At 45.6% G+C, this 24,680-nt stretch overlaps 2 protein-coding genes across 8 annotated transcripts in view; one reads left to right on the plus strand and one right to left on the minus strand.

Annotated features, from left to right (window-relative positions):
- Positions 1-1,432: 1,432 nt before the first annotated feature.
- Positions 1,433-14,085, plus strand: Lysmd2 (LysM, putative peptidoglycan-binding, domain containing 2). 4 transcript variants are annotated; one of them, XR_003948002.1, is made up of 4 exons: positions 1,433-2,349; positions 2,824-2,903; positions 11,698-12,029; positions 13,524-14,085. XR_003948002.1 is itself a non-coding variant. In XM_006511431.2 (4 exons), the coding sequence occupies exons 3-4, from the start codon at positions 11,698-11,700 to the stop codon at positions 13,564-13,566; spliced, it is 375 nt and encodes a 124-aa protein (XP_006511494.1). In that variant the 5' UTR covers positions 1,718-2,349; positions 2,824-2,903; the 3' UTR covers positions 13,567-14,085. The 4 variants fall into 4 exon arrangements, 2 of the variants coding, with proteins under 2 accessions (XP_006511494.1, NP_081585.2); XM_006511431.2 differs by having other exon boundaries at positions 1,718-2,349; XR_001779008.2 differs by lacking the exons at positions 11,698-12,029; positions 13,524-14,085 and adding an exon at positions 10,701-11,104.
- A 5,592-nt stretch (positions 14,086-19,677) lies between these two features.
- Positions 19,678-24,680, minus strand: part of Scg3 (secretogranin III) — a 42,594-nt gene continuing 37,591 nt past the window's right edge. For all 4 annotated transcript variants that reach the window (XM_017313220.2, XM_006510881.4, NM_001164790.1 and 1 more), the window contains one exon: positions 19,678-20,256. In XM_017313220.2, the coding sequence (XP_017168709.1) occupies positions 20,138-20,256 (119 nt within the window). In that variant the 3' untranslated portion in view covers positions 19,678-20,137. The remainder of the gene's footprint in view (positions 20,257-24,680) is intronic.

Raw genomic sequence — 24,680 nt, forward strand, 5'->3', positions numbered from 1 at the left:
AAATGTTTCAAAGAAAACACAGTTCAAAACTGAACAAGATGCACAAACCACCCTGGAGGGTCTATGGGGAAATAATAACTGGGCAGGCTGGGCTAGGGACAATTTGGGGAGAATCAGAAAAAGAATCCCATGGAGAATATAGCCTTTGATTCTAGCCTATGCACTGCCCAAGAGCACTATTTGAAAAAGGGACCTTAAAGATGGAAGAAATCTGGGAACAATGGATTGGGAATCTACTTCTAGCATTTACTGTGCTTATGGGATCAGCCGAGCTCAGGAGCTCTAGACCAGCTTTGGCAGCATGAGTCCCAGGCAACAAACACAAAACAAATTGGATGTAGTGAAACGCAGGCAATCCCAGCACTCTGGAGGCTCAGGCAGGAGGATTTTGAGTTTAAGGCCATCCTGGCCTATACAGGTCAGACCGTGTTTCAGAAAAAGAACACTAAAATGCAGGGGCCAGAGGTGTAGCTCATCTGGTAGAGAGCTTGCTGAGGTTCAGCCCACAGCACAGCACCAACCACTTGTGATGGTACAGTCTGTAATCCTAGTAACAGTAGCGGCGGCAGGAACCAAGAGATCCAGGCTACAGGGAACCTTTTCTTCAAAATAGAGCTGGAGAGATAGCTCAGCACTTAAGAGAGTGTCTTGTTCATTTAGAAGACATGGATTTGGTTTTTTAGCGATTACATCGGGCAGCTCACAACCACCTGCAATCCCAGCTCCAGCGGATCTGTCAGCCTTTTCTGGCCTCCGCGATCACCCAAAACGCATACAGAACACACACACATAGATAAAAAAAAAAAAAAAACCTAAAAGTGGACAAATGAGCAGTAGACAGGGTTTTGGGAGAATACTGTTGCTGATGGAGGGAACAACACAGGCGAAACATGAAGATGGGAGTAAGGAAGGAGGTTAAGTTTTCTGGTCAGGATGCGGTATATATGTGAAAAGTAAAAACAACTGACTTGGGTGCCAATGTGGGTTTATATTCAGGGAAAAACTGAAGAATCTTTAAGGGGTGGGTGATACTGGGGACTACTGCTGCCGCTCTTCTTCCTCCAGTGTGTCCTAAACGGTTTCTTTTGTCTTTGTGGGCACAGCAACATACCAAACTTCAGAAAACCAATGAAACAAGAGAACTCTTCTCTTCTACCTAGAGTCGGGTGTGTGTGTGTGTGTGTGTGTGTGTGTGTGTGTGTGTGTGTGTGTAAGGGGATTGGGGTGGGGATGAGGGAAGGATGGATGAACGGGTGGGGGTGGCATCTCTCAAGAGTTAGGGCAGAAGACTCCAGTTAACTCTGCACAAGCCTAGGCCTGAAACTGGCACTGGTCTTCAAAGAGGAATGGACTACCAACAATTGGAGGGTAGTCAGCTCCCAGCAGACTACCCAGCAGGCCTGAGTACCAAACAGAAAGACTTAGTATACATAGGTCGGTGATAAGAGCACTGGCTTAGTGTGTGACTGAGGTCAGTACCTTGTCAAGGGTGTGCGCGTGAGTTGTGCGTGTGTGTTGGGAGGATGTCAGAAGACCTGTACCACCCAGGTGGACAGGGACCTGTATCTATGTTCAGTGATCTTAAGGTTTCCTGCCACCGAGATTTTGATGTCATTAAGGGGGTACCACTGAGCAAGCAGGCTGCCCAATGAGGAATCCGGAAAGGCAAGCAAAGCTTGGTGGGGGTGTACTGTGGCCAGGGCAGGCTTTGGGCGGACTCTTTCTTGTCTGCACGGTTTTGGGGTCCACATGGGTCCCAGGACTCCTCCGTGGGCCTCTGTCGGCTCACGGGCCTCGGCGAGCTCCCGCTTCCGCAGGGCCTTCTCCGACAGGACCCGCACACTGCAGTCCGGGCTCAGCTCCCTTAACCCCACCAGCACACGGACCTCTGGGGCCGTGGAGAAGCCGGCCGCGGAGGGCGGCGCGCGCCATGCAGGTCCCGCAGCTCCCCGCCTCGGCCTCGCGCCTGCCGCCCCCGCGGCACGGCCAGCCGCAGCCCCAGTGAGGAGGAAGAGGCGGAGGAGGAGGCGCCGCCCCCTTGGCGAGCTCGGCGCCCGGGCGGCCTTGGCAGGACCCATGGCGGATCTCTCGCCTGCGCCGGCCCTGCGGGAAGGCGGCCCCCGTGCGCACCGGCCCTCGGCGCCCTCCCCTCCGCCGCGCTCTCGCTCCACCTCGGAGCCCGAGGAGGCCGAGCTGTCGCTGAGCCTGGCCCGCACCAAGACCCGCTCGTACGGCAGCACGGCCAGCGTGCGGGCGCCTCTGGGCGCCGGCGTCATCGAGCGCCATGTGGAGCACCGGGTCCGCGCCGGGGACACGCTTCAGGGCATCGCGCTCAAGTACGGAGTCACGGTGAGCAGGGCGCGCCGCCGCGGCCCCGGACCTGCGGCCCTCGGGCGGGGTCGGGGGTGGGAGCGGAGGGTGGGGAACAGGCCGTGCGTCCCCGCGTCCCCGCGCCGCATCCCAGCGCGCACTGCTGCAACTGCAGTGGGCGCCTAAGCTGCTGCTGCTGCTGCTGCTGCTGCTGCTGCTGCTGCTGCTGCGGAGAGGGGCGGCCGCCAGAGCTCCCCCGACCAGCTAGTGCATGGCCTTCCCAGTGCCCTGCCAGTCTCAGCTCGTATCTGTCGCGCGAGAAACAAGGAGGCCCGCGTTTTGGGCACTACCCACAGCCACCTTTCCCCGTTTTCCTCCCCGGAGCTCACTACCTATTTACTCAAAGCCACACCGATACGAATTCTGCGCTGTGTAAACAAGCTGTGATGAGTCAGGATGTACAGTTCTTCCCGTGGATGGTTCTGGTTCTATCGATTCTGCTTCTTTATTTAGAAGTGAAATTACACCCCTGTGCTCACTGGCGACCCTGAACGTGACACCTGTCTAAACAGCAGCCTGGAACTGTGGTCTAGGTGAGCTGGAGGGCCGTGTTTTACGAATTTATAAGGGTGTGCGTCTTGGGTATATTTCATTACACCTTGGGGAAGATCACGGAAACCCGAGGGAACAAATTGTTTCATTAAAATTACTTATAATTAACTGTGAGCTGTGTGATGGCCTTTTTACATTGGAACTCAGTATCCGTTTTCAATGATCTTTCCTGAAAGCGTCGGGGCAGCAGTCAGAATTAAAATGATCTCGCCTGTATCTTCAGAGTAACCTATTTTGCATATTTAACCAGGTGTTTGTTTACCAGCAAGTCTTTCTATCTATCATTTAAGCGTTTTGAGAGCTTGATCAAACCATTTTGAGACCCTTCTCCACAGTTCTAAATGTTCTTACAGCCTGCCTTCAAGCATTCACTGAGGGCTGGTTTGGGTCAGAGCCTAGGAAAAACAGAACTGAAAAAAAAAATCTAAGTGTATGAGTGTTTTGCCTGAATTAATGTATGTGCACCTTCTGTGTGCCTGGTGCCCAGAAAGACCAGAAGAGGGTGTCAGTTACCCTGGTAATGAAGTTACAGAGGTTTTGTAACTCATCATGCATGTGCTGGGAATTGAACCCTGGTTCTCTGAAAGAGCATCCTGTGCTTTTAACTACGGAGCCACCTCTCCTGCTTCTGTTTGTTTCCGCGTTTTTCTTACTTAATTTGGCTTTCATAAGAAGCCTAAGGGGAGACAGGTGTGGCTCATCTTTCTGCAGATGAGAAGGTAGATAAGTGGTCAGGGTATTTCCAAATATGGTTATTACCAAGACCGGCTTGAGTTGACACAGGGATAAAGGGTCTTCTTTGCTCTAAATATTACTTCCGGTTTGCATTCTTAGCCAGAGCTTTCGGCATCCTGCTCACTGAAGGAGGAGGGTCACTTTTGTCTGGTTTCTGTGCATCTTAGCTACTAGGCTAGTATGTGTATACTTATGAATCTGTGATATCCAAAAGAGGCCATTATTTTTTCTGTTCTCTCCCATGTGACACACGTTCTTCTGGAATTGCTTGCTTCTGCTAAACACATACTTAGTGTGATGTAGACTTCTGTTCAAATGCTTTCGAACCTGTGATTTGTCTAAAGCGGATTGTGCTACTTTTAACTTTATTATCCTTTCCTATTAAAGTATAAATCAGATTGTCCTTACTTTTATAAAGGCTTCTGATCTTTTTATTTTATTTTTTAAAATGTTATTCATTTTATGTGCAGGGGTGTTTTGCCTGCATGTATGTCTGTGTACCACATGTGTGCCTGGTGCCTGTGGAGGTCAGAAGAGGGCAAATCCCTGGGACTGGAGTCAAAGTCTGTTGTGAGCCATCACCACATGGGTGCTGAGAATAAAAACCTGGTCCAGGGTAGAGCAACCAGTGCTCTTAACTGCTAAAGTGTCTTGCCAGCCCCAACTTCTGATTCTAATGTAAATTCAGATGTAAAGAATTAGGTACTTAATCTCTGGTCATAATTAGTCTATAATGTGATTTCTCAACTTCAACACTATTTTTAATACATTTTAAAAATTTTTTAGTGTTTTGAAGCCAGGGTCTCATGTAGTCTAGGTTGGCCTTGAACTCCCCATGTAGGTAAGGATGACCTTGAAGTGCAGATCTTTCTGCTTTCACCTGCTGGAGTAAGGTGTGCATTCCGTGTGACATTCTGTTCATACAGATGGAAAGATTCCGTGTTTCAGGAGGCTGTCCTGAGCATTGTAGGGTATTTCACAGTACCCAGCTCTTCCCACCAGACACGAACCCTTCTATTCTTGTCTGCACATGGCTGGATGTTCTTCTAAAGGCAACATCACGCCTGTTTTTTGTTTCTTCCTTATTTGTTTTTGGCCTTTCAAGACAGGATTTCTCTTAGCCTTGACTGTCCTGGAACTCACTTTGAAGACCAGGCTAGCCTCCAACTCACAGAGGTTCACCTGCCTCTGTCTCCAGAGTGCTGGGACTAAAGGTGTGCGTGTGTCACCACTGCCTGGCTCCTTTATTCTTAGCTCATTGCTTTGATGAAATTGTTTTGGAGGTGCTCCCATTGGCTATACAGAACCAGGGAATGTGATAATGCTTATCTTAAGCTAGATGTGGTGGCGTACACCCATAACACCAGTACCCATTGAGGAGGCTGAGGCTGGACGGTTACTGGGAATTCCATGTCAGCCTGGGCTACATATAGAGTATTGGAGTCAGGGCTGCATAATAAGATGATGATATGAACAACCGAAACCATCAACCAACCAACCAAACCAAACCCCTTCCCATAATGACCAAGCGGTATTCTTGCTTTATTATTTTTGGTTTTCTGAGACAAGGTTTCTCTCTGTAGCCCTGACTGTCCTGGAACTCGCTCTGTAGACCAGGCTGGTCTTGAACTCAAAAGATCTGCCTGCCTCTGCCTCACAAGTGCTGGGATTCAAGGCACATGCTCTCACCACCTGGCTCCTAAGGTCTCTCTTCCCAATGACTCTAGCTTGTGTCAAGTTGGCATAAAATCCACCCAACAGAGTAGGTTTTGTTTTGTTTTGTTTTGTCTTGAGATAAGGTTTCTCTGTATAATCCCAGTCTGACTTTGAATTTGTAACCCTGCCTCAGCCTCTGGAGTGCTGGTATGCATCGCCATGCCTGACCGTAAAGGATTATTCTGGCTGCTGCTATGATGATAGACTGTATGGACCAGGACCAAAGGGAACAAGCTAGGATGAAGGCTTTGTAGTGATGCAGTGAACTAGAAGAATAACTAGGATAACAGCAGTGAAGAAGGGAAGATGTAGTGAGAAGTGGCCGGGGCTGGGTCCTCTGCTGATCCTGTCAGTTGTGTCTCATCTGTAACCCAGGGGCCACACAGGAACCAGCTGGGAATGTGATGTAGGATACAGTTATACACTCACTTGACACATTGTGAATCTGTATTTTGGCAGCTTGATTGCAGGGTTCTCACCTAGGAGCTTTCTTTTCTTGTGTCAGTCACAATGTAAAAAAGACTGTGTCTGCCTGCTCTGCTTCCTTGTTTACTGTTTCCATTGAGTATATCTGACTCAGACATCTGCCGGGAGACCCAGGGGGCCTCTCTGTAGGAAGAAGAATTCTGTTCAATTGAGCCAGATCGCCAGGCAGTGGTGGCTAGCACATGCCTTTAATCCCAGCACTTGGGAGGTAGAGGCAGGCGGATCTCTGAGTTCGAAGCCAGCCTGATCTACAGGACATCCATGGCTACACAGAGAAACCCTGTCTCGAAAAAACAAACAAACAAACAAACAAACAAACAAACGGAATTGAGCCAGGTCAATTAGCCCCAGTTCTTTTTCCAGTGAGTTGGAAAATATGGTATTTCTACAGTGTCCTTTCTTCAGTAACTCACCAATAACCCATACTCATCATTTCTTCCTCTACTTGTATGGGACCTGGGTTACTTAAGGCCTATGTTAGACACCAAGGTTACATGATACAATGTCCTCTCTTTCTAGCAGGTCCTTCATGTGTGTATGAACTCAGTCCATAAAAATTCTGGGTGGTAAGGGTTTGTAGCCTGTGAAGTGGAGCAGGCTCTAGAAGGGAGGATCCTAGACTGGGACTGAGTGAGGATGCACAACCTGCTGAAGATATGAAATGCAAGAATTGATTGGAAGCCTATTTCCTTTCTTTAAAAAAAAAAAAACAAATTAAAGTGGGGTTGGAGAGATGGCCCAGTGGTTAAGAGCACTTGCTGCTCTTTCAGAGGACCTGGGTTTGGTTCTCAGCACCCACATGACTTACAACCATCTATATCTAAATCCAGGGGATCCAATTCCTTCTTCTGACCTCCTTGGGTACCAGGCATTTACATGTAGGCCATACACATGAAATAAATATAAGAACATTTTAAAAATGACCCCTTTCCTCAGGTTGGGGATAGCTGTGACATGCACCTCAGGATGTGAGTAGAAGTTAGAGGTCACCTTACAGGAGTCAATTCTTTCTCTCCACCCTGTGGGGCCCAGAGACCCATTTCAGGTCATCTGACGTGGTGGTGAGCGCTTTTGCTGAGCCATTTTCTAGGCCCTTTTTTCTTATTTCTTTTGAGACAAGGTTTCATGTAGCCTTGAAGTCACTGTCTAGCCCACACTAGTCTAGGGCTCCTGGTTCTCCAGCCTCCATTTCAGAACTTGGGATTATAGGCTCTGCTATTCCCCAGGTAAGGCCAGTTCTGTGTGCCAGCCACAGTTGCTGGTGGGTGCTGTCGGTGCCCTCGCCTCCTCCAGGTGTGAGTCTAACACTCAGTTACACACAGGGTTAGGTTGGGGCATCTCTGCTAGAATTTGAGGAAGTGGTTCTGGGAAACCGAAACCATTTGGGTCGGGTTGAGAAAACCATTGACTGAAGTTCAAACCTCAGACGTAAACTTGCTGGAATGTCCCTGCAATGTTTATCTCTACTGAGACATTAAGGCCCCTTTAGCTCTGGCTCTAGATTTAGCTATTGTTTGATTCCAGCATCCTGGCTTCTCCCTGTTGTATCCAAGCCACTGGGGGAAATTGGTCATAGCTCAAAATTGCCACTTAAGAATAGTTTATTTAGAAACCTTGGAAAAACTAGAGAACTGCACAAAAGCTGCAAATAGGAAGGAGAGAGCAAAGGAGACAGATTTGCATAAACTCTGCTTCCTCCTCCCTCTTTCTTTGACACAGTCTAGACTCACTGTGTATCACTGTGCTTATACCGGCTGAGTGCTGGGACAGAGTTCAGGTCTTAGGTCCGCTCTTCCTCTTCCATTTAGCTACTAAGCCGAGTTGCTGCACGCTTCCCCCACATTAAAGACACCTTGCTGGGAAAAAGTGGTCTTCCTGTTGAGGGAGGAAGGGTCTTGGGAGTTAGAGTTAATTGTGTGACTTCTGGGCTGTTCTTAATGGTAACCACTGAGGCTGCTGGGGGTTGTTGGCTGTCACAGTGTCACCCAGAGTGAAAGGGATGGCAAGGTCACTTGTGATTTCGGGTTTTAGTAGTTTTTATGTGTTCCCACCCCCTTGTCCCCCAACACTATCACTGAGGAATAAGTATGGAGCATGGGTTTACCCTGCCTTAAGTGTATGGTTCAGTGATGTTTAATAAGCTTACAATTGTGACTTCCTTGTCACAGTTCAATTTCAGAAAGTTTCTTTTCCCTGAAGCTACCTTCAGAGTCATTTTACTCACTGTCTCCAGTTCCAGGAGACAAATACTATACCTTCTGACATATGTGTGTGTGTGTGTGTGTGTATATATATACATATACATACATATATATATACATTAATTATTTTAATTATAATATAGAATTATAATTTAACTATACACACACACACACACCACCACACATTTACCTTTTGGGGACATTTCCTGTAAGTGGATTTCATAAATTTTTTTGAGAATGTAGAAAGAGAAAAAGCATTCCATTCCCCATGAGCGCATGGTGATGGAAGGGTCTGGTTACCACTAACCCCTGAAAGGAACAGGTCACAGAGACATGGTGCATTAAGAGAGCCATTTACTGTTTCCTGTCAAAATAATGGTAGTTGTACATGGACATGAAATTATTCCACAAGCCAAGCCAGCCGCCGCTGTGAGATAACATTTGGGGCTAAGCCTTGTGAATTCCCTCCAGTTTAAATTCCTTTTCGCAAAATGTATTTACAGGAGAGCCACTCCCGTGACGGCTCCTCTTGTTCTGCCTCCTTCTGCCTGAGGGTTCTTACTTGCCGTCTAGAGTCTGTTCCTTAGCGACCAGATGGCAGGCTGGTTTCACTGGGTCAGGCTGCTCCTGCCTGGCTAGAGAGGATGGAGCTGTTCGATTGCTAAACCTCCGACTCCTGAGAAACAGCAAGGCATTCTGCGTCACTCTGAAAGGTTACACTTTCTGTCCTCAGGGTTGAGTGGCTGTCTGGATGAGCAGGGGGCCCATGGAAATGCATTTTCCAGCTTTTCCTTGTGTGGATCATGAGCTGGCCTTGTTTCTTATGAGGTGAAATTTCTACACCTGTGTTCGGATGGAAATAGAAAGCACTCCTCACAAGATAAACTGTTCTCTGTGTCCTGGATTATCCAGTTACATGGCTGCTGCTGCTTCCTCTGTAACTGGCCTTCTGTTCCTCACCGGCTCCACCAGAGTCTTTCTTTCAGATGGCGTACCCCACAGTTCCTTGCCCGGCCCTCAGATGCCCGTCTGAAGTCAGAAGGATCAGAAGCAGATTCTACTTTCTCTAGGAAGCCGCCTCAATAGCTCAGCAGGCTTTGCCACTCTGTTTACACACAAGCCTCTACCACCTCCCGGGTCTATTAATTCACCAAGCAGAGTTCCAGAGATACAGGGATCCCTCAACGAGTAAAATAGACTTATCAATAGACTTATTTGTTTTAAAAAGCCAGATAACAGAAATGTTCAGATTAGAAAGAAGTAAGTATTAAAGGGGCTGGAGAGATGAATCAGCAGTTAAGAGGACTGACTGTTCCTCCAGAGGCCTGGGATGATCCCCAGCATCCAAGTGGTGGCTAACCACCCCTGTAATGTTAGTTTCACAGGATCTAATGCCCTCTTCTGGCCTCCAAGGGAACTGCATGAATGCAGTACACAGACAGGCACACAGGCCAAACAGCCATACTCATAATAAAATAATAAAAATGTATTTTAAATAAAAATAAATAAGGGATACAATTCCACATCCTTGTACATCAGTGATTTAGAACTACTGATGGTATAAGGTGCCTTGTAGAGGAAATAATATATGTTAGAAGTTGCCTATAGAGGGCAGGGATGTTGCTCAGTTGGTAGAGAACTTGCCTAGATTTCATGAAACTCCACATTTGATCCCCAGGTATGGTGTCACATAATGTCAGCACTAGGGAGGTGGAGACAAAGGTCAGAAGTTCAGAGTCATCCTTGGCTACGTAGTGACAAGGCCAAACTGTGTGATGTGAGACCCTGTCACAAACAAACAAACACCCAACCTAACCAACAACAAAAAGCCCACAACAAAACAAACAAAATAAATAAACCTTCTTGTATAGCAGGAAATGACTTTCATGCTAATTCTTGAAATAGGAGTTATTTGCAGAGGGAAAGACTCTTGAATGCAGTGAATGCGTTTGCCTTAGGTAGAGTTTTTATTGCTGTGATAAAAGACCGTGATCAAAGGTAACTTGGTTGAGGAGGGAAGTGGTACTACTGGAGCCTGAAGACTGCAAGCACGGTTTTGTTCAGAGTGTGTGGCTAGTGCAGAGGGCAGGATGGTGTACTGCAACCTGGCGCTCACGCTAGTTCTATCTCCAAACGCAATGCCCACAGTCACCCTGAGCAACAACAGGATATCTGAGATGAAGAACTGCTCATTTTCTGGATCAAGTCTCTGTCTTAGTCAGGGTTTCTATTGCCTCGACGAAACATCATGACCGAAAAGCAAGTCGGGGAGGAAAGGGTTTATTTAACGGCTTACACTCCAGATCATAGTTCGTCACTGGAGCAAGTCAGGACAGGAACTCAAGCTGAGCAGGAACCTGGAGGCAGGAGCTGATGCAGAGGCCAGGGAAGGTGCAGCTTATTGGCTTGCTTAGCCTGCTTTCTTATAGAATCAAGGACCTCCAGCCCAGGGATGACATCACTCACCATGGGCTGAGCCTGCCCCTGTTGATCACTAATTGAGAAAAGCCTTACAGCTGAATCTCATGGAGGCATTTTTCTCAACTGAGGCTCCTTCCTCTCTGAGGACTCTTGTATCTAGTTGATACACAACACCAGCCAATCCAGTCTCCTCAAAAGACTTCCATGATCGTGCTGCAGGTCCATGGATGCATGCCAGAGGCGATGCTGAGGTCTGAGCTCCATGCTGCCACCAGAGGCTGAGTCTATGTGCACGATCCATGCTACTGCAGAAAACCATGTGGAAGTCTGTGATCCCTGCTGCTGTTAGCTGCTATGGGCATAGAGGCCTCTTTTGCATTGGTATCGATGCCTGCAGACTCATAACTGAGAAGGAGAGACATGGAAGGCTTCTGGGACAACCTCTCCCCAACTGCCCGCTAAAGAAACGGTCCAGAGAGGAAGCTAATGAAGAGTCCTGACTGATGATGGGGTTAGGGGGAACCTGGGACAGGGATGGGACTGGACACACAGGGATGGACCGACTCAGTTTTCTTTAAGGGGCTGGCCACTGGGAGTTTGACTCTGCTCCAAGTGAGTATATGGGCAACATAAGTTGGACTTCTTTTGTTTTGTAGAGGGTGGGGCAAGGGTGGGAGGGTGGGCCAGGGAAGACAGGGAAGTGAGTGACCAAAGTGCATGGTGTGTAATTCCTAACTAATTAATAAAAATATTATGTTGGGGGCGGGAAAGGCAACTTGGGGAGGAAAGTATTTAATTCAGTTTATTGTCTGTCATCAAAGGAGTTCAGGCCAGGAACTTAAGGCCGGAGCTGATGCAGGGGCATGAAGGAGTGCTGCTTACTAGCTTGTTCCTCATCACTACCTTAGCTTGCTTTCTGTTACCCAGGACTGCCTGCCAAGGGGTGGCACCACCCCTGTGGGATGGGTCCACCTCCATCAGTCAGTCGCTAATCAAGTCAATGCACTCCTGGTTTGTCTACAGGCAAATCTTCCGGAAGCATTTTCTCTATTGAGAGTCCCTCTGTCTAGTGTGTGTCAAGTTGCTGTAACACAAGCCAGCCCAGCATTGCACGAAATTGTTCACGAATATGTACTGTTCCATGGTTATAATAATTTCAACTCTGGAACGTGGTTGCATATAACTCTGTGTTTCTTTGTGTGTGTGTGTGTTTTAGATGGAACAGATCAAAAGGGCCAACAAACTGTTTACCAATGACTGTATATTTCTGAAGAAGACGCTGAGCATCCCAATCCTGTCGGAGAAGCCTTTGCTGTTTAATGGACTTAACTCCATTGATTCTCCGGAAAGTGAAACTGTCGACAGCAGCTTTTGTCAGGAAGAGGAGCCTGTAGTGTCTGAGGAAGAACTGCCCCCTCCCAGTCCTCAGGACCCGGACCCCAAGCCTGCGCAACCCGAGGAAGTGTCTGCCAGAGATTTCCTGCAAAGACTGGACTTACAGATTAAACTCTCAACACAGGCAGCCAGGAAACTCAAAGAAGAGAGCAGGTGAAGGTTCCTGATATAGGTGTCAGCGTCTGGACCAATAATACTCTTAAGATGCCCTTGTTTAAAAACCTGTTTCAATTGTAGAAAGTATATGTGTGTGTGTGTACAGGTGCCTGTGTGTGCGGCTGTGTGTGTGCATGGGAGTGTGATGGCCAGAGGTCAGCGATGGGTGCTCTTCTTCAGGATCCTGTACACCTTGTTTTTTTGAGACTGAGTCTCCTGGGATTGCTAAGTAGGTCTGGTTGGGTGTCTAGGGATCCCCCTAGACTTGGCCTTACCTGCACTGGGATTATTATGAATTTGCTCCTGTGATTGGCTTTTTGTCAGTTCTGGGGCTTGAGCTCAGGTCCCCATGACAGCACAAGCACTTTATGGGCAGCCATCTCCTCAGCCCTAGGAAGGCTTCTTTGATAACGTGAAATCTAAACAGAGATGCTTCACGATACACAAGGCTTTCTCTGTTGTCTGGTCTGTCTCTGTTATTTAGCATAAAGGGTTTGCTTCTCTGCCTAGTGTTACTGTCCAGCTAATAGTGTGAGGTAGAACTAGAACGCTCATGCCATCTTCAAGGAAAAGACATAAAATACAGATACTTGTAACACTGTTGCGAGATGGCTGCTCTTTGTTACCCAGAATTCCCTTTCTTCGTGAGCCCTTTTTTTTTTTAATATTTATTTATTTATTTATTATATGTAAGTACATTGCAGCTGTCTTCAGACACAGCAGTCAGATCTCCTTAAGGATGGTTGTGAGCCACCATGTGGTTGCTGGGACTTGAACTCAGGACCTTCTGTAGAGCAGTCGGGTGCTCTTACCTGCTGAGCCATCTCACCAGCCCCTTCGTGAGCCCTTTAACTTTGACACTAGGGCAAACCTTTCTCTCTATGTATAAGTGTGTCCTTCTTTCTATTTGATTTCATGAAGGGACACAAACCCCTCTTTCCCTTTTATCTTGTTTGCTATTTTCTTGTGAATAGAATTGATGCCAAGGCTCAACCACTGTCTTTTTTTTTTTTTTAATGGTTAATATATTGATTTCTTAGTCTTCATTTTTAAATTTCTATTTTATAATATATGCCATTTGTTCTATGGACCTCAAATCCTTTTAACTTTTATTTATTCATTTATTTTGAGTCAGTGTCTCACTGTAGTTCAGCTGGCTTCAAAGTCTTATCATTCCTCTGCTTCAGCCTCCCATCTGACATATATAATTTAACAATAAATATAATTTAACAGAATAATAAATAATAGAATAAAAATATAATTTATTGCATCTTTAATATATTTAAATATTATGTAAGTAGATGCTACTTTTTACCTGGTAACTGAGAGTCCCATAGAAGGAAGCTACACCTGAACATGTGTGCCTGTTCACCTGGCTTCCAGGCACATTTAGTGTTCTGTTGTATTGTTTTGCTCTTTTTTGGCACGTGGCTAATAAGTTATATGTGTCTGTTTCTGACTACAGTTGTAAACACTGTTTCTCTTTTTCAGGGATGAAGAGAGTCCCTATGCTGCCTCTCTTTATCATAGTTAGTGACTGGCCAGCGGACTGATCCAGATCACAGAATGGCTGGACCCTAAAGAACCCGCCGGCTCTGGTTCAGGGGCAGCGCTGCCCCTGGACTCCCGTAGCGCACCTTCGAGCTGCAGTTAAGTAGCCCTACTGCAGCTTGCCTGAAGTGATCAGCTCCCGGCTTTCTATAGTTAAGTCTTATTACGGCATGATAGCAAAACTGTATTTATTCTAACGCCTTTCACTTTTGTAGATGGTGGTAGTTTTAGACCGGCTTTTGTAGATACAGAAAGCATCAGAGACTCTATATATTTAAGCCAAAAGCTATGTTTATTTCCTGATGAGATCCTAAATGTGTGGAAGACATGATGACTGTGGAGTGATAATGCATTTGCTGTGTGTTTATAACTCAAGTGCTATAGTATATATTTCAATATCACATATTCTGTACTAATGTAAAGAACCAAATTTTGTCTGCTATTTTGTAAAAGTAAACTACAGATGTCTGGATGAGAAAATAAACTATGTTTTCACACAGGAGCCTTCATTTCTCTTATTTAAAATGGGGAAGTAAGATTGCTTTTGTTTGATTTGGTTTTTGTTCAGAAGACGTGGAGTCCTGTAGTGCAGGCTGACCTTGGACTCACTGTGTATCTGAGAACAACCTTGAACTCCTGATCCACTAGTCTCTACTTTCCAAGTGCTGGGTTTCCAGAAGAGTCAGTGAAACCACACCAGCACCAGACAGGCAGAATTCTGTTGACATTGTATCTCTGTGTGCTTATTAACAGTGTATCCTTGCCATGCCCATTGATTTAAAAGTTAGGTTATTGTCTCATCTAATTCATCTTGCCATTTATTATGTCCATGAATGACAGCAGCAAACCTTAAGTAACATACCAATGGCAGCTGGTATAGTTTTAGTCTTGACATCTACTCACTTACTGGGTTAAATAACTTTAAGCAGGTCGTAGAAGTCTTTAGGCTTCCACAGGACTTTCCCTTGATTTCCTCTCCTCAACATCCCCAAGGATCTGATAGCTGTGGAGTAAATGGGGTGTGTTTCTCTGTTTTCATTGCCCTCCTCCTTCTTCTCTATCACTTTCTTCCCCGCTGTTTGTCCCTGTACGCATGAGGAGCAGGAGCCCACGGGTGTTAGTGTAGCAGAGCCTGCAGTACCAGAACATCTTTGTCTTAGTTACTCTTCACTTGCTGTGCTAAGGCATCATGGCCAAGACTACAGAGAGAGAGAGAGAGAGAGAGAGAGAGAGAGAGAGAGAGAGAGAGAGAGAGAGAGAGAGAGAGAGAGAGAAAAGAGCTTATTTAGGGCTTACAGTGTGAGATGGTGAATCCATGACCATTATGATGGGGAACATGGCCCACATGGTTCTGAACCAGTGCTGAGAGGCCACCTGTGATCCACAAACACAAGGCAGAGAGCACACACTGGGAAAGGCGTGGGTTTCTGTAACCTCAGAGCCCCCCCCCCCCCCCCCGTGACACACCTCCTCCATCCTTTCTAATCCTTCCCAAAGAGTTCTACCATCTGGTGACGACTTGCTCAAATATATATAAGCCTCTGGAGGTGGGGGGGGGGGTCATTCTCATTCAAACCACCACAATCATAGACCCAGCCTTGAGAGGACCCACAGGCACCATGATGGGAAGTGGAAGCTCATCTTGTCTTGCTGGTTTGTTTGTTTCTCATTTAGTATAATCCTTTATGTCATCTTGTTTCTCTTTGAACCCTTGAAACAGGGTGTTCTCTCTCTCTCTCTCTCTCTCTCTCCCTCTCTCTCTGTGTATGTGTGTGTGTGCGCTTACATATGCTCATGTGGAGTTCAGAGGTTGAACATCTTCCTCCATCTCTTTGCATTTTATTTATTAACTCAGAGTCTCTCCTCGCCCTCCTCTGTGCTTGCATATGCTCAGGTGGAGTCCAGATGTTGACATCTTCCTTTATCTCTTTCCATTTTATTTATCCACTCAGCATCTCTCCCTGAACCTGGAACTCGCCAACTCCACCTAGTCTAGCTAGCCAGTTTCTCCCAGGGACCCCCTGCTTCTGCCTCATGAGTGCTGGGATTATAGGTGGGCAGCATGCCCTGCTTGGGTTTTATGTGGATTTTGGGGGATCTGAACTTGGTTCTCAAACTTGCTTAGAAAGAGATTTATCTACCAAGCCACGTTCCCAGCTCCCATGCTCCCTGACCTCAGTTCCCCACACTTGCTTGCACATGAGGCCATCTCCTCAGCTCAGAATGGGGCGTTCTCCAGACAGTTCGTTGTTCCTGTTACTGTTGTCATGTGAGCTGTGGAGGTTTAATTGGAAAAGGAGAAAACAAAAAGGAAAACGGGAGAGGCCCAAGCAAGCTTCTGTGGGCTATAGGAATAATAAAAAAAATACAGTTATGCTCAAGAGAAAATGATTTAATTTGGCAAAGATGGATGATATCAGAGGAGCTCAAAATTTAAATTATGACCACAGGCTCAAATATATTTTTTAATTCCTTGTCAGCAATTTCTAGCTAAAATATCTTTCATCTTCAAATATTCAGCAATTTTGTAGCCGCTGTTTAACTGTACTGGACTAGAGGGATTTGTTTGTTTTGACAGGGTTTTGTTCTATATCCCTGGCTCGAAGGGACTCTGGCCAGCCCGAGCATGGCAAACATGGCTCTGGCAGGCCTTGCCCTTCTCCCCCATCCCTTCTGTCTTGCTAAAAACTATTAGATTACATTCTTAAAGCTAGCCACCAAGGTCCATTCCCTTATTTGGCTACTCCCTCCTCCTGAGGTTGACTACCAAGGTCTAGCTATCAAAGTATTGAAGTTCCACAGTCAAACGTCCCTTTTGGCTCACCTAATTAACCTGTCCAATCAAAATTAAACAGGACATTCTAACACTGGTTTCTCTCTTTACTGTCATAAACTGTCATTTTCCTACATGCCACATCTGTCTCCTCTATTCAGAAGCAGCCCCGTGTGTGTGTGTGTGTGTGTGTGTGTGTGTGTGTGTGTGTGTGTGTGTGTCCTGACAAATATCTTTTTCCCCTCTACCTTGTTCCTCTCCCCTTCTCCCTCATCCTCTATCTTGCTTGTCTTTGTCTCTTGCTCCCTGCACTTTGTCCTTCTGGAGCAATTAAATCTCCTTTGTGCTGAGGACTTTGTCTAGGGATGTCTTGAGCCAAAGCTGGTATCTTCAAGGTTGGCTTAGAACTTGCCATGTAGCCCTGCTTGACCTCAAATGCACACTAATCCTGCCTCAGCCTTCTGAGTTATGCCACACTAGGCCAGGCTGCCTGGAACTGGAAGTTGCTATGTACTCCAGGCAGCCTCTGGATTGGAATCCTCCTGCCTCAATCTGTCAGAGTGGGGATCTTGGCCTTTCTTTTTTGTTCACTTCTGTTTGCTTTCTTTGGTGACAGGGGCTTGCTGTGTAGCCCAATTTTGTCTCAAAGTTGAATCCCCCGTGCATCTGCCTCATGGCTAGAGTTCTGAGGTATCGTGGCACAGACTTACCACAGAGAGCACCTAGATGGTCAGACCTGCTTCTGCCCCCGTTTCACCACTTCTTGACCTCATGAACTTGAGCTCATCCAGTGTTCCTGATCCCTCTGTGAAAGGATGCTCTTGTTTGTAAACTAGGATCAAGCAGGCTCCTTCTGTCTTGGTTACCAAGAGATACTAAAGAAGGCTACAATAAATTAAAGAAATTCCTTAAAAAAAAAATCCCGCATAGATATATAGGTATGCTTTTAAAAAGTGTCTGGCTAAGATGATACAGCCCTAACCAGTGTATTTGTCTGACGTCACAGCCTGTGTGACGCAGTGAAAGCAGTCAGTCGAGCCAGCACAGGTGACTCATTAAACAGTTTGGGTCACTGTGCTTTGGTAAATACAGTTTGGGCAAAGGTGTTTTGAACTCTCAAAGGTGTTTCTCCACACTCACCTGTGGCTGGCTCCTGGCTTCTCTAGAACATGTGGAGAGATTAGTTTGTGTGCCCAGTCGGTTTTGTGTTTTGCTTGTCTCTGACCTTCCCAGGAAGAACTGTCCTCTAAGTATGAAAACCCAGTGTTACTGGGAGTATGAGAGAGGCTCTAGGGCAGTGTAGGCATCACCAGGTCACCGGAGGGAAGGACAGCCAAATTACAAAGCTTGTTGTGTTTATGGTTCCAGGTGAGAATATATAACATATTTATGCAATTAATTGAGTAATGTATTCAATGCTACCTTTAACTTGGGAGCACCTACATCCTAAGAGCACCACTGGACTCTGTTTTCAGGCTTTTGTTTGTGGTGGCGGTGGTGGTGGCGGCAGCAGCAGCAGCAAACAGACAAGTTGCAGGAATCATAGCCTTGTTCTTTCTGGTAAGTTTTAGCTTCTGTCATGCTGCCTGGTTCTTTGCTTTCTGGCAAGATAACATGGCTAAGTCAAATCCAGTTTAGATAACTGGAGTCTAGCATAAACTTTGACCTTGTTTTTGAACAGTGTGTGAACTCATTTGGCTTCTTAACTATATGAATATCTGTCTTTATTGAATGAACAATAGATGTCTGAAAACTCAAAAAATTAAAAAAAAAGGGGGGGATATAAGTAGGGAGTAAATTGTTGATAAATTTATTTGTGCATGTATGTGTGTATGTGTGTCTGTTTATGTGTGTGTTTCTGTGTATTTGTGGGTGGGTGTGTATGGGTGTATGTGTATCTCTGTGTATGTATCTCGTCTATGTGCAAGTGCACGTGTTTGTTTGTGTGCATGTGTATGTGTGTCTGCTTATATATGTGTGTCTGTGTATCTATGTGTAAGTATGGGTGTGTGTATGGTGTGTGTTTGTGCATGTACATATCTCTGAGTTTTGTGTGTCTATGTGTAAGTGTATGCCTGTGTTTCTGTGGATTTGTGGGTGTGTGTGTATGGGTGTATGTGTGTTTATGTGTATGTGTATCTGTGTGTGCCTATGTTTGTGTGTTTGTGTCTGTCTGTCTGTCTTTCTGTCTGATGTAGAGGAATTTTAATCCAGCAACTTGGCTGCTCTGGCAAGTGATTACATCCAAAGATATGATATGGCTGGAATGCAGACATGCCCTGGATCACAGTATGATCTGGCTGGGCGCCTTAATCTCGAGCAATGAAGGTAAGGCTAGTTTGTAGAAGGAAGCAGCCATGTTTGAAAGTGACATCAAATTGAGGGGTCCACAAAGTGAAGAATCAGGAAAAGATTTGATAGAATGAGTCAGATATAGGAAATTCCACACTCACAGGACAAAGGAAGAGAAGCTACTTAAGAGCAGCAAGAGAGAGAGAGGGAGGAAAAAAGGGGTGGTGTAGTGTGTATGAGTGTGTATGTATGTGTGTGTATGTGTGTGTGTGTGTGTGTGTGTGTGTGTGTGTGTGTGTGTGTATGTGTATTTTACTGGGACAGTTTTACAGAGACAGGTTACAGAGTGAATAGCAGATACAAGTGAAGACAGAAGAAGCCAGAGAATGAGAAGGAGGCAGAAGATTAGAACATATTGCCAAAGTTAGTACGAAGCCAGGCAGAGCAATTGAGTCAGAAGCCAAGAGAAGCCAAATTGAGTCAGTCATCTTGGAAGATTAGATTTCTACAAAGGCTGGAAGCTTGCAGGCTCAGGCTTAGAGAGAGTTAGAACAGAGAAGGAAGCACTCTGGATTCTGCCCCAGCCACATATTCACACTGCCTGGGTTTGGCTCTCATCTCATCACTTCATCTGAGGAAATGAAAGTGACTTTTACTCTGTGTGTGTCTGTGAGTGTATATGTGAGTATGTGTGAGTATGTGAGTGTGTGAGTGTATGTATGTGTGTGTGCATGTCTGTGTTCATGTGTATGTGTGTGTGTGTGAGTATATGTGTGTTTGTGTGTGTGTGTTTGTGTGTGTGTACACCTGATCCTGAGGATTAAATCCAGGTGTATTATGCAAGCATTTTGCCACTGCTGTACTCCCAGGCTAAACTCAAGTGACTTTTATACCCCTTTCAACCTCTTTTTTTTTTTTTTTTTTTGTGACATTGGGTCTTACAGAGAGGGGAAAGGGAGGGGAGAGAGTGGTATGTAGAATTCTATTTCAATTAAAATCTTATTTTAAAAGCAGCTGTTTCTCAGAGCGTCAAGGATATGAAGAGACGTGGGTTTATTTCCGTGCCCAACAGAGATCGACTAGTGGAAACGACATCCTATGACAAACATCCAGTGAGGTGCTCAGGTGTCTAGCATGCCGAGACAGGGCCTCTCAGAGCTTCAGGGGGCTGAGGACAGTGGGGAGTAGGTTCAGACTTATGTTCAACCCATTAGAGTCTTTTCCAGAGCAGCACATCTCTGATTACAAAATGTAAATTCAAGAGGAAATAAGGATTCTATATAGAAAAACCTCGGCTTCTCTACAGCTTTGCTTTTCATAAGGTATTTATGGCAAGAGAGCTCTATTTTACTCATTTCTAAGGGATTAACTACTATAAATTCAGCACATCCTAATACTTCTGGGCTGGTAACCCTTTAACCGCCGAATTAGTTTGTAAGCTATATTGTTTTTGCTGGAACAACAGGAAGGCTCAAGCTGCCCGCCATTTTCACAGGCTGCTGTAGATGCGTTTGATGGCGTTGGCTTCTTCCTTGTCGAGGATGCCCTTCTCCACATAAGCGTCAGCTTGTTGGTTGATAAAGTCCCTCATCTTTGAAAGGTCGTAATCTAGAAAATATCATTAGAGTATTGTGAGCAAAGACCAAGAAAAGAAAAATCCCATCACAATGTTTATCATTGAGAGACGTTTTATGTAGTAAGAGGTTACATTGAAGGACAGGAAGTTCTTCTGGGTTTGGGCCATACTGTGCTGATTAAAGTGTTTCTGGGTACTGTATTATCTCTCCACCACAACCCTAGGGATGTATCCTCGCATGCGACCAACAGAGGAAAAAAGCTCATAGATCAGGGCTTAGCAAATTTTAGTGTATGTGCAACACCTGAGGCTCCTGGAGAGTTGTTCACACTCAGGAGTTGTTGCTGCTGAGTTAGGAATGGTCAATGTCTTAGGGTTTCCATGGCTGTGAAGAGACACCATGACCAAAGCAACTCTTATAAAGGGCAACATTTAATTGGGGCTGGCTTACAGGTTCAGAGGTTCAGTCCATTATCATCATGGCAGGAAGCATGGCAGCTTGCAGGCAGACATGGTACTGGAAGAGCTGGGAATTCTACATCTTGATCAGAAGGCAACCAGGAAAGATACTGCCTCCCACAGGGGGCAGAGCTTAAGCACTAGGGACCCTCAAAGCCTGACCCCCAGTGACACACTTCCTCCAATAAGGCCGCACCTACTCCAACAAGGCCACACCTCCTAATAGTGCAACTCCCTAGGAACCTAGGGGGGTCATTTTCATTCAAACCATCACAGACACAGGGCCTAGTCTGTGATTTACTTTTTCAAAAGCACACCTCTCTTTTCTATTTTCTTTAGAACTTTCTAGATCTTAGCACGCAGGAGGTAGAGGCAGGAGGATCAGAAGTTCAATGTCTTCTACTATTTAGTAAGTTCAAGGCCAGCTTTGGCTACTTGAGGCCCTGTTTTGGAAAACAAAAACCAAGAGCTGTGTGGTTTAAATGCCCACCAGAAGCTCGTGTATTTCAGCACTTGATCCCCGGTTGGTGGTGCTTAGATCATTACACTCTTAGGAGAAGTAGCCTCGCTAGAGGGAGTGTGTCACTGGGGTGGGTTTTCAGTGTTGATCGCCTTGCCTTACTTGAGGTCCTTATTAATTTTCTGTTTTCTACGTGTACTGACTGGTTTTGTGTGTCAACTTGACACAAACTGGAGCTATCACAGAGAAAGGAGCCTCTCAATTAGTGATCAAGGGTAGGAGGGCCCATTGTGGGTGATGCTATCCCTGGGCTGGTAGTCTTGGGTTCTATAAAAAAGCAAATTGAGCAAGCCAGGGAAAGCAAGCCAGTAAAGAACATCCCTCCATGGCCTCTGCATCAGCTCCTGCTTCCTGACCTGCTTGAGTTCAGGTCCTGACTTCCTTTGGTAATGAACAGCAATGTGGAAGTGTAAGCTGAATAAACCCTTTCCTCCCCAACTTGCTTCTTGGTCATGATGTTTTGTGCAGGAATAGAAACCCTGACTAAGACACTATGAGTGGATAAAATGTGATTAACCAGCTTCCTGCTTTAGCTGTCTGCTATACCATGCATCTCTTGACATTACAGACTCTTCCTCTGGGGCTGTAAGCCTAAATTAGATCCTTCTGTAAGTTGCTTTTGGTGGAGGTATTTTAACCCAGCAACAGAAAAGTCAACAACACAGTTATGTAAGATCTTATCATCCTCATTACCACATCACACAGAGTTTTCGTTTCTTGGGTTTTAGAATGAGATTTAGGTCAACCAGGCCCCTCCCTCACAAACAGGGAAGCGGCAGAGGCTAAAGGTCAGAACTATACTAAGTCTTCCTGTTTACACAGCTGCAGCCGTGGCATGACCAAAGCACCTAGACCTCCATAGGCATTGAGAGACACCCACCCCATGCATGCCAAGCAGAACATATATGGAAGCTGAGGAGGCAGAGCTCACTACTACACGGTGCCCTTACTTCTTGGGGGCAGAGGAAAGCACCAGAGACCATACACTTTGTGATGTTTTCTCTCAGGTCCTTCCCTCTGCAAACACCAGGGTTCCAGGCTTCACTGGGTGGGTCACCCTGGAACAGGACAGGATGGGAACAGCAAAGTGCTGGGCTAGGACCAGAAGTCTGATACAAACGTGAAGTGATGCGGCAAACCCTCCAAAGCGGTATGTCTGCAATTTGCACTTGCTTTGGAATGCAGTTTGGTACGTGATGAATTTCTCTGATACGAAAAGAAACATTTTACTTTTAGAGTCTCCACAGTCCTTGGTGACTTTAGTGGCACATCAAAAGATGCATTTTTAAACAGTGACAGATTTGATGAAGTATTGCTCATGTAAAGTTTTTGTATGTATATATGTATATGCATGTTTGTATGTGTGTGTGGAGTGTGCATATGTGTATGCATGTTTGCATGTGAGTGTAGAGTGTGCATATGTGTGTGCTTGTGGAGGCCAGAGGCTGATGTTGGCTGTTTTGTTTGTTTTTCCTTGCTGTATTCGTTTAGAATGAACACTTCCTTTGGCCCAAGACTTTGTTAATTCACTTATTTATCTGTTTTGTAGTACAAGTGATACCCATGCCTGTCTGTTTACCAGGATTCCATATCCCAATATCCCCAGCTGTTTTTTTTTTTTTGTTGTTGGTTTGTCTGTTTTGAGACGGGGTCACAAACCATGGCCAGGACTAGTCTTGAACTCACTATGTAGCCTAGTCTGACCTAGAACTCATGGTGGTCCTCCTGCCTCCTACTCCCAAGTGTTGGCTGGGATGTAAGCTCTCATAGCAGGCACAGTGCATCATCTGACTGCATCAAGAGGTCCCATGAAGTGACTGGTCGGTGCTAGGTTTGTGTTTGTTCTGCAGTCTGTGACGTTGCACGATGACAACACCTCCTAATAGCACATTTCTCTGAACATATACAGACTGGCATATGAGCATTTGGAAGCCCACTGTGACCTAATGACTGCAAAGCTTGAGAGGCACTGCTCAGCATCTGCACTGACTGAACACCCCCTGGGCATCCTGCACTCCACCCCCACCCCCCACTGCTCCCTCTCCTCACAGCCCGAGGGCTTCTCCCTCTTCATTTCCTCTGCTTGCTGGTGTTTCAGTCTCGTCTTTTCTGCTTCAGATCTTGGCCTCTTCTTGCCCTCCAGGGCCTGATTTTTCAGTCTGTAGCCACACTACTTTTCTTTTAAGAACAAATTAGCTTTTAACTTAGGTTCCTGTTGCTAAAAGTGTCTTCTTCCATTGCGGAGTATACAAGCCTCTTCCTGGCCTATACCTGTCAGCTTCCCCTCCCCATAGGCATGCAGGGTCCTGCGAAATACACAGCTCTAGTTCCGGGAACACAATAGCCTCCTGCCCACTCATTTATTGTACCTATTGCTTCTCCCCACCTCTTCCCAGGAGTTTCTTCTTCCCTGCAGCCCTACCCCCAACCATCTCTGCTGCCAGAATGACCCACCCTATCCTCTCAGCTCCTCAGTGCTCCTATGCCTAATACTGAGGACATATACTGAGCAGACCTATGATATCAGGGCCCCATGGCACATGGGATGCTGCCTTTGTGTGTGTGTGGGGTGATGGTGGTGGGTGCTACATCTTCTTCCTTTCCATCTTTGAAACTCTGAATAGGGTCTGGGTCTTAATAAGTGAGGGACTTTCCTCTGTGACCACAGAATATAACCTAGCATGTACTCACAAAATACCTGTTTAAAATACTCCAAGACTCAGGTGAGGTGTCTCATACCTGTAATTCCAGCACTGAGGAAGCTGAGACAGGAGGATTGCTGTGGTTTTGACAACAGCCTGCTATATAAAGCAAGACCCTACCTCAAAATAAACAAACAAAACCAAATAACAACAACAAACTGAAGGAATCAGGTATAGGGGTAAGATAGGATAGGCAAAGGATCAAAATCTGATCTCTATCAAGATGGGTGCTGTTACATTGTTCACTTTACCTTTATTTGACACTTATCTTGATAATAAAATAGAAAATGCTCTGAAAAGCTGATTTGAATAAAAAGAAATGAAGTTTCATATCTCAACACAATAAAAACTATATAGACAAAACCGATAGTCAACCTTATACTAAACAGAGAAAACCTGAAAACATTTCTTCTAACATCTAAAATGAGATAGGGTGAATACTCTATCTACTTTTATTCAATATATATTTTTTTTATATTCACAGAACAATAAAGCAAGATAAAGAAAAGCAACAAAAGCCAGAAAAAATAGAAGTGAAATTATCCCTATTTCAGAGGACACCATAAACACTGTACCATTACTGTTAGATCTGATAAACATTCCAGCAAAGTGGTAGGATGCAAACTCACAATGCACAAAGCAGTAGCCTGTCTATAACATAACAGCCTTACTGAGAAGGAGACTAGGAAAGTAGCCTGTCTATAACATAACAGCCTTACTGAGAAGGAGACTAGGAAAGTATCCCATTCATAACAGCCTCAAAAGACCAAGCAAC

This window comes from Mus musculus, chromosome 9 (genome assembly GCF_000001635.26).
Source record: "Mus musculus strain C57BL/6J chromosome 9, GRCm38.p6 C57BL/6J".
Taxonomy (NCBI): Eukaryota; Metazoa; Chordata; class Mammalia; order Rodentia; family Muridae; genus Mus; species Mus musculus.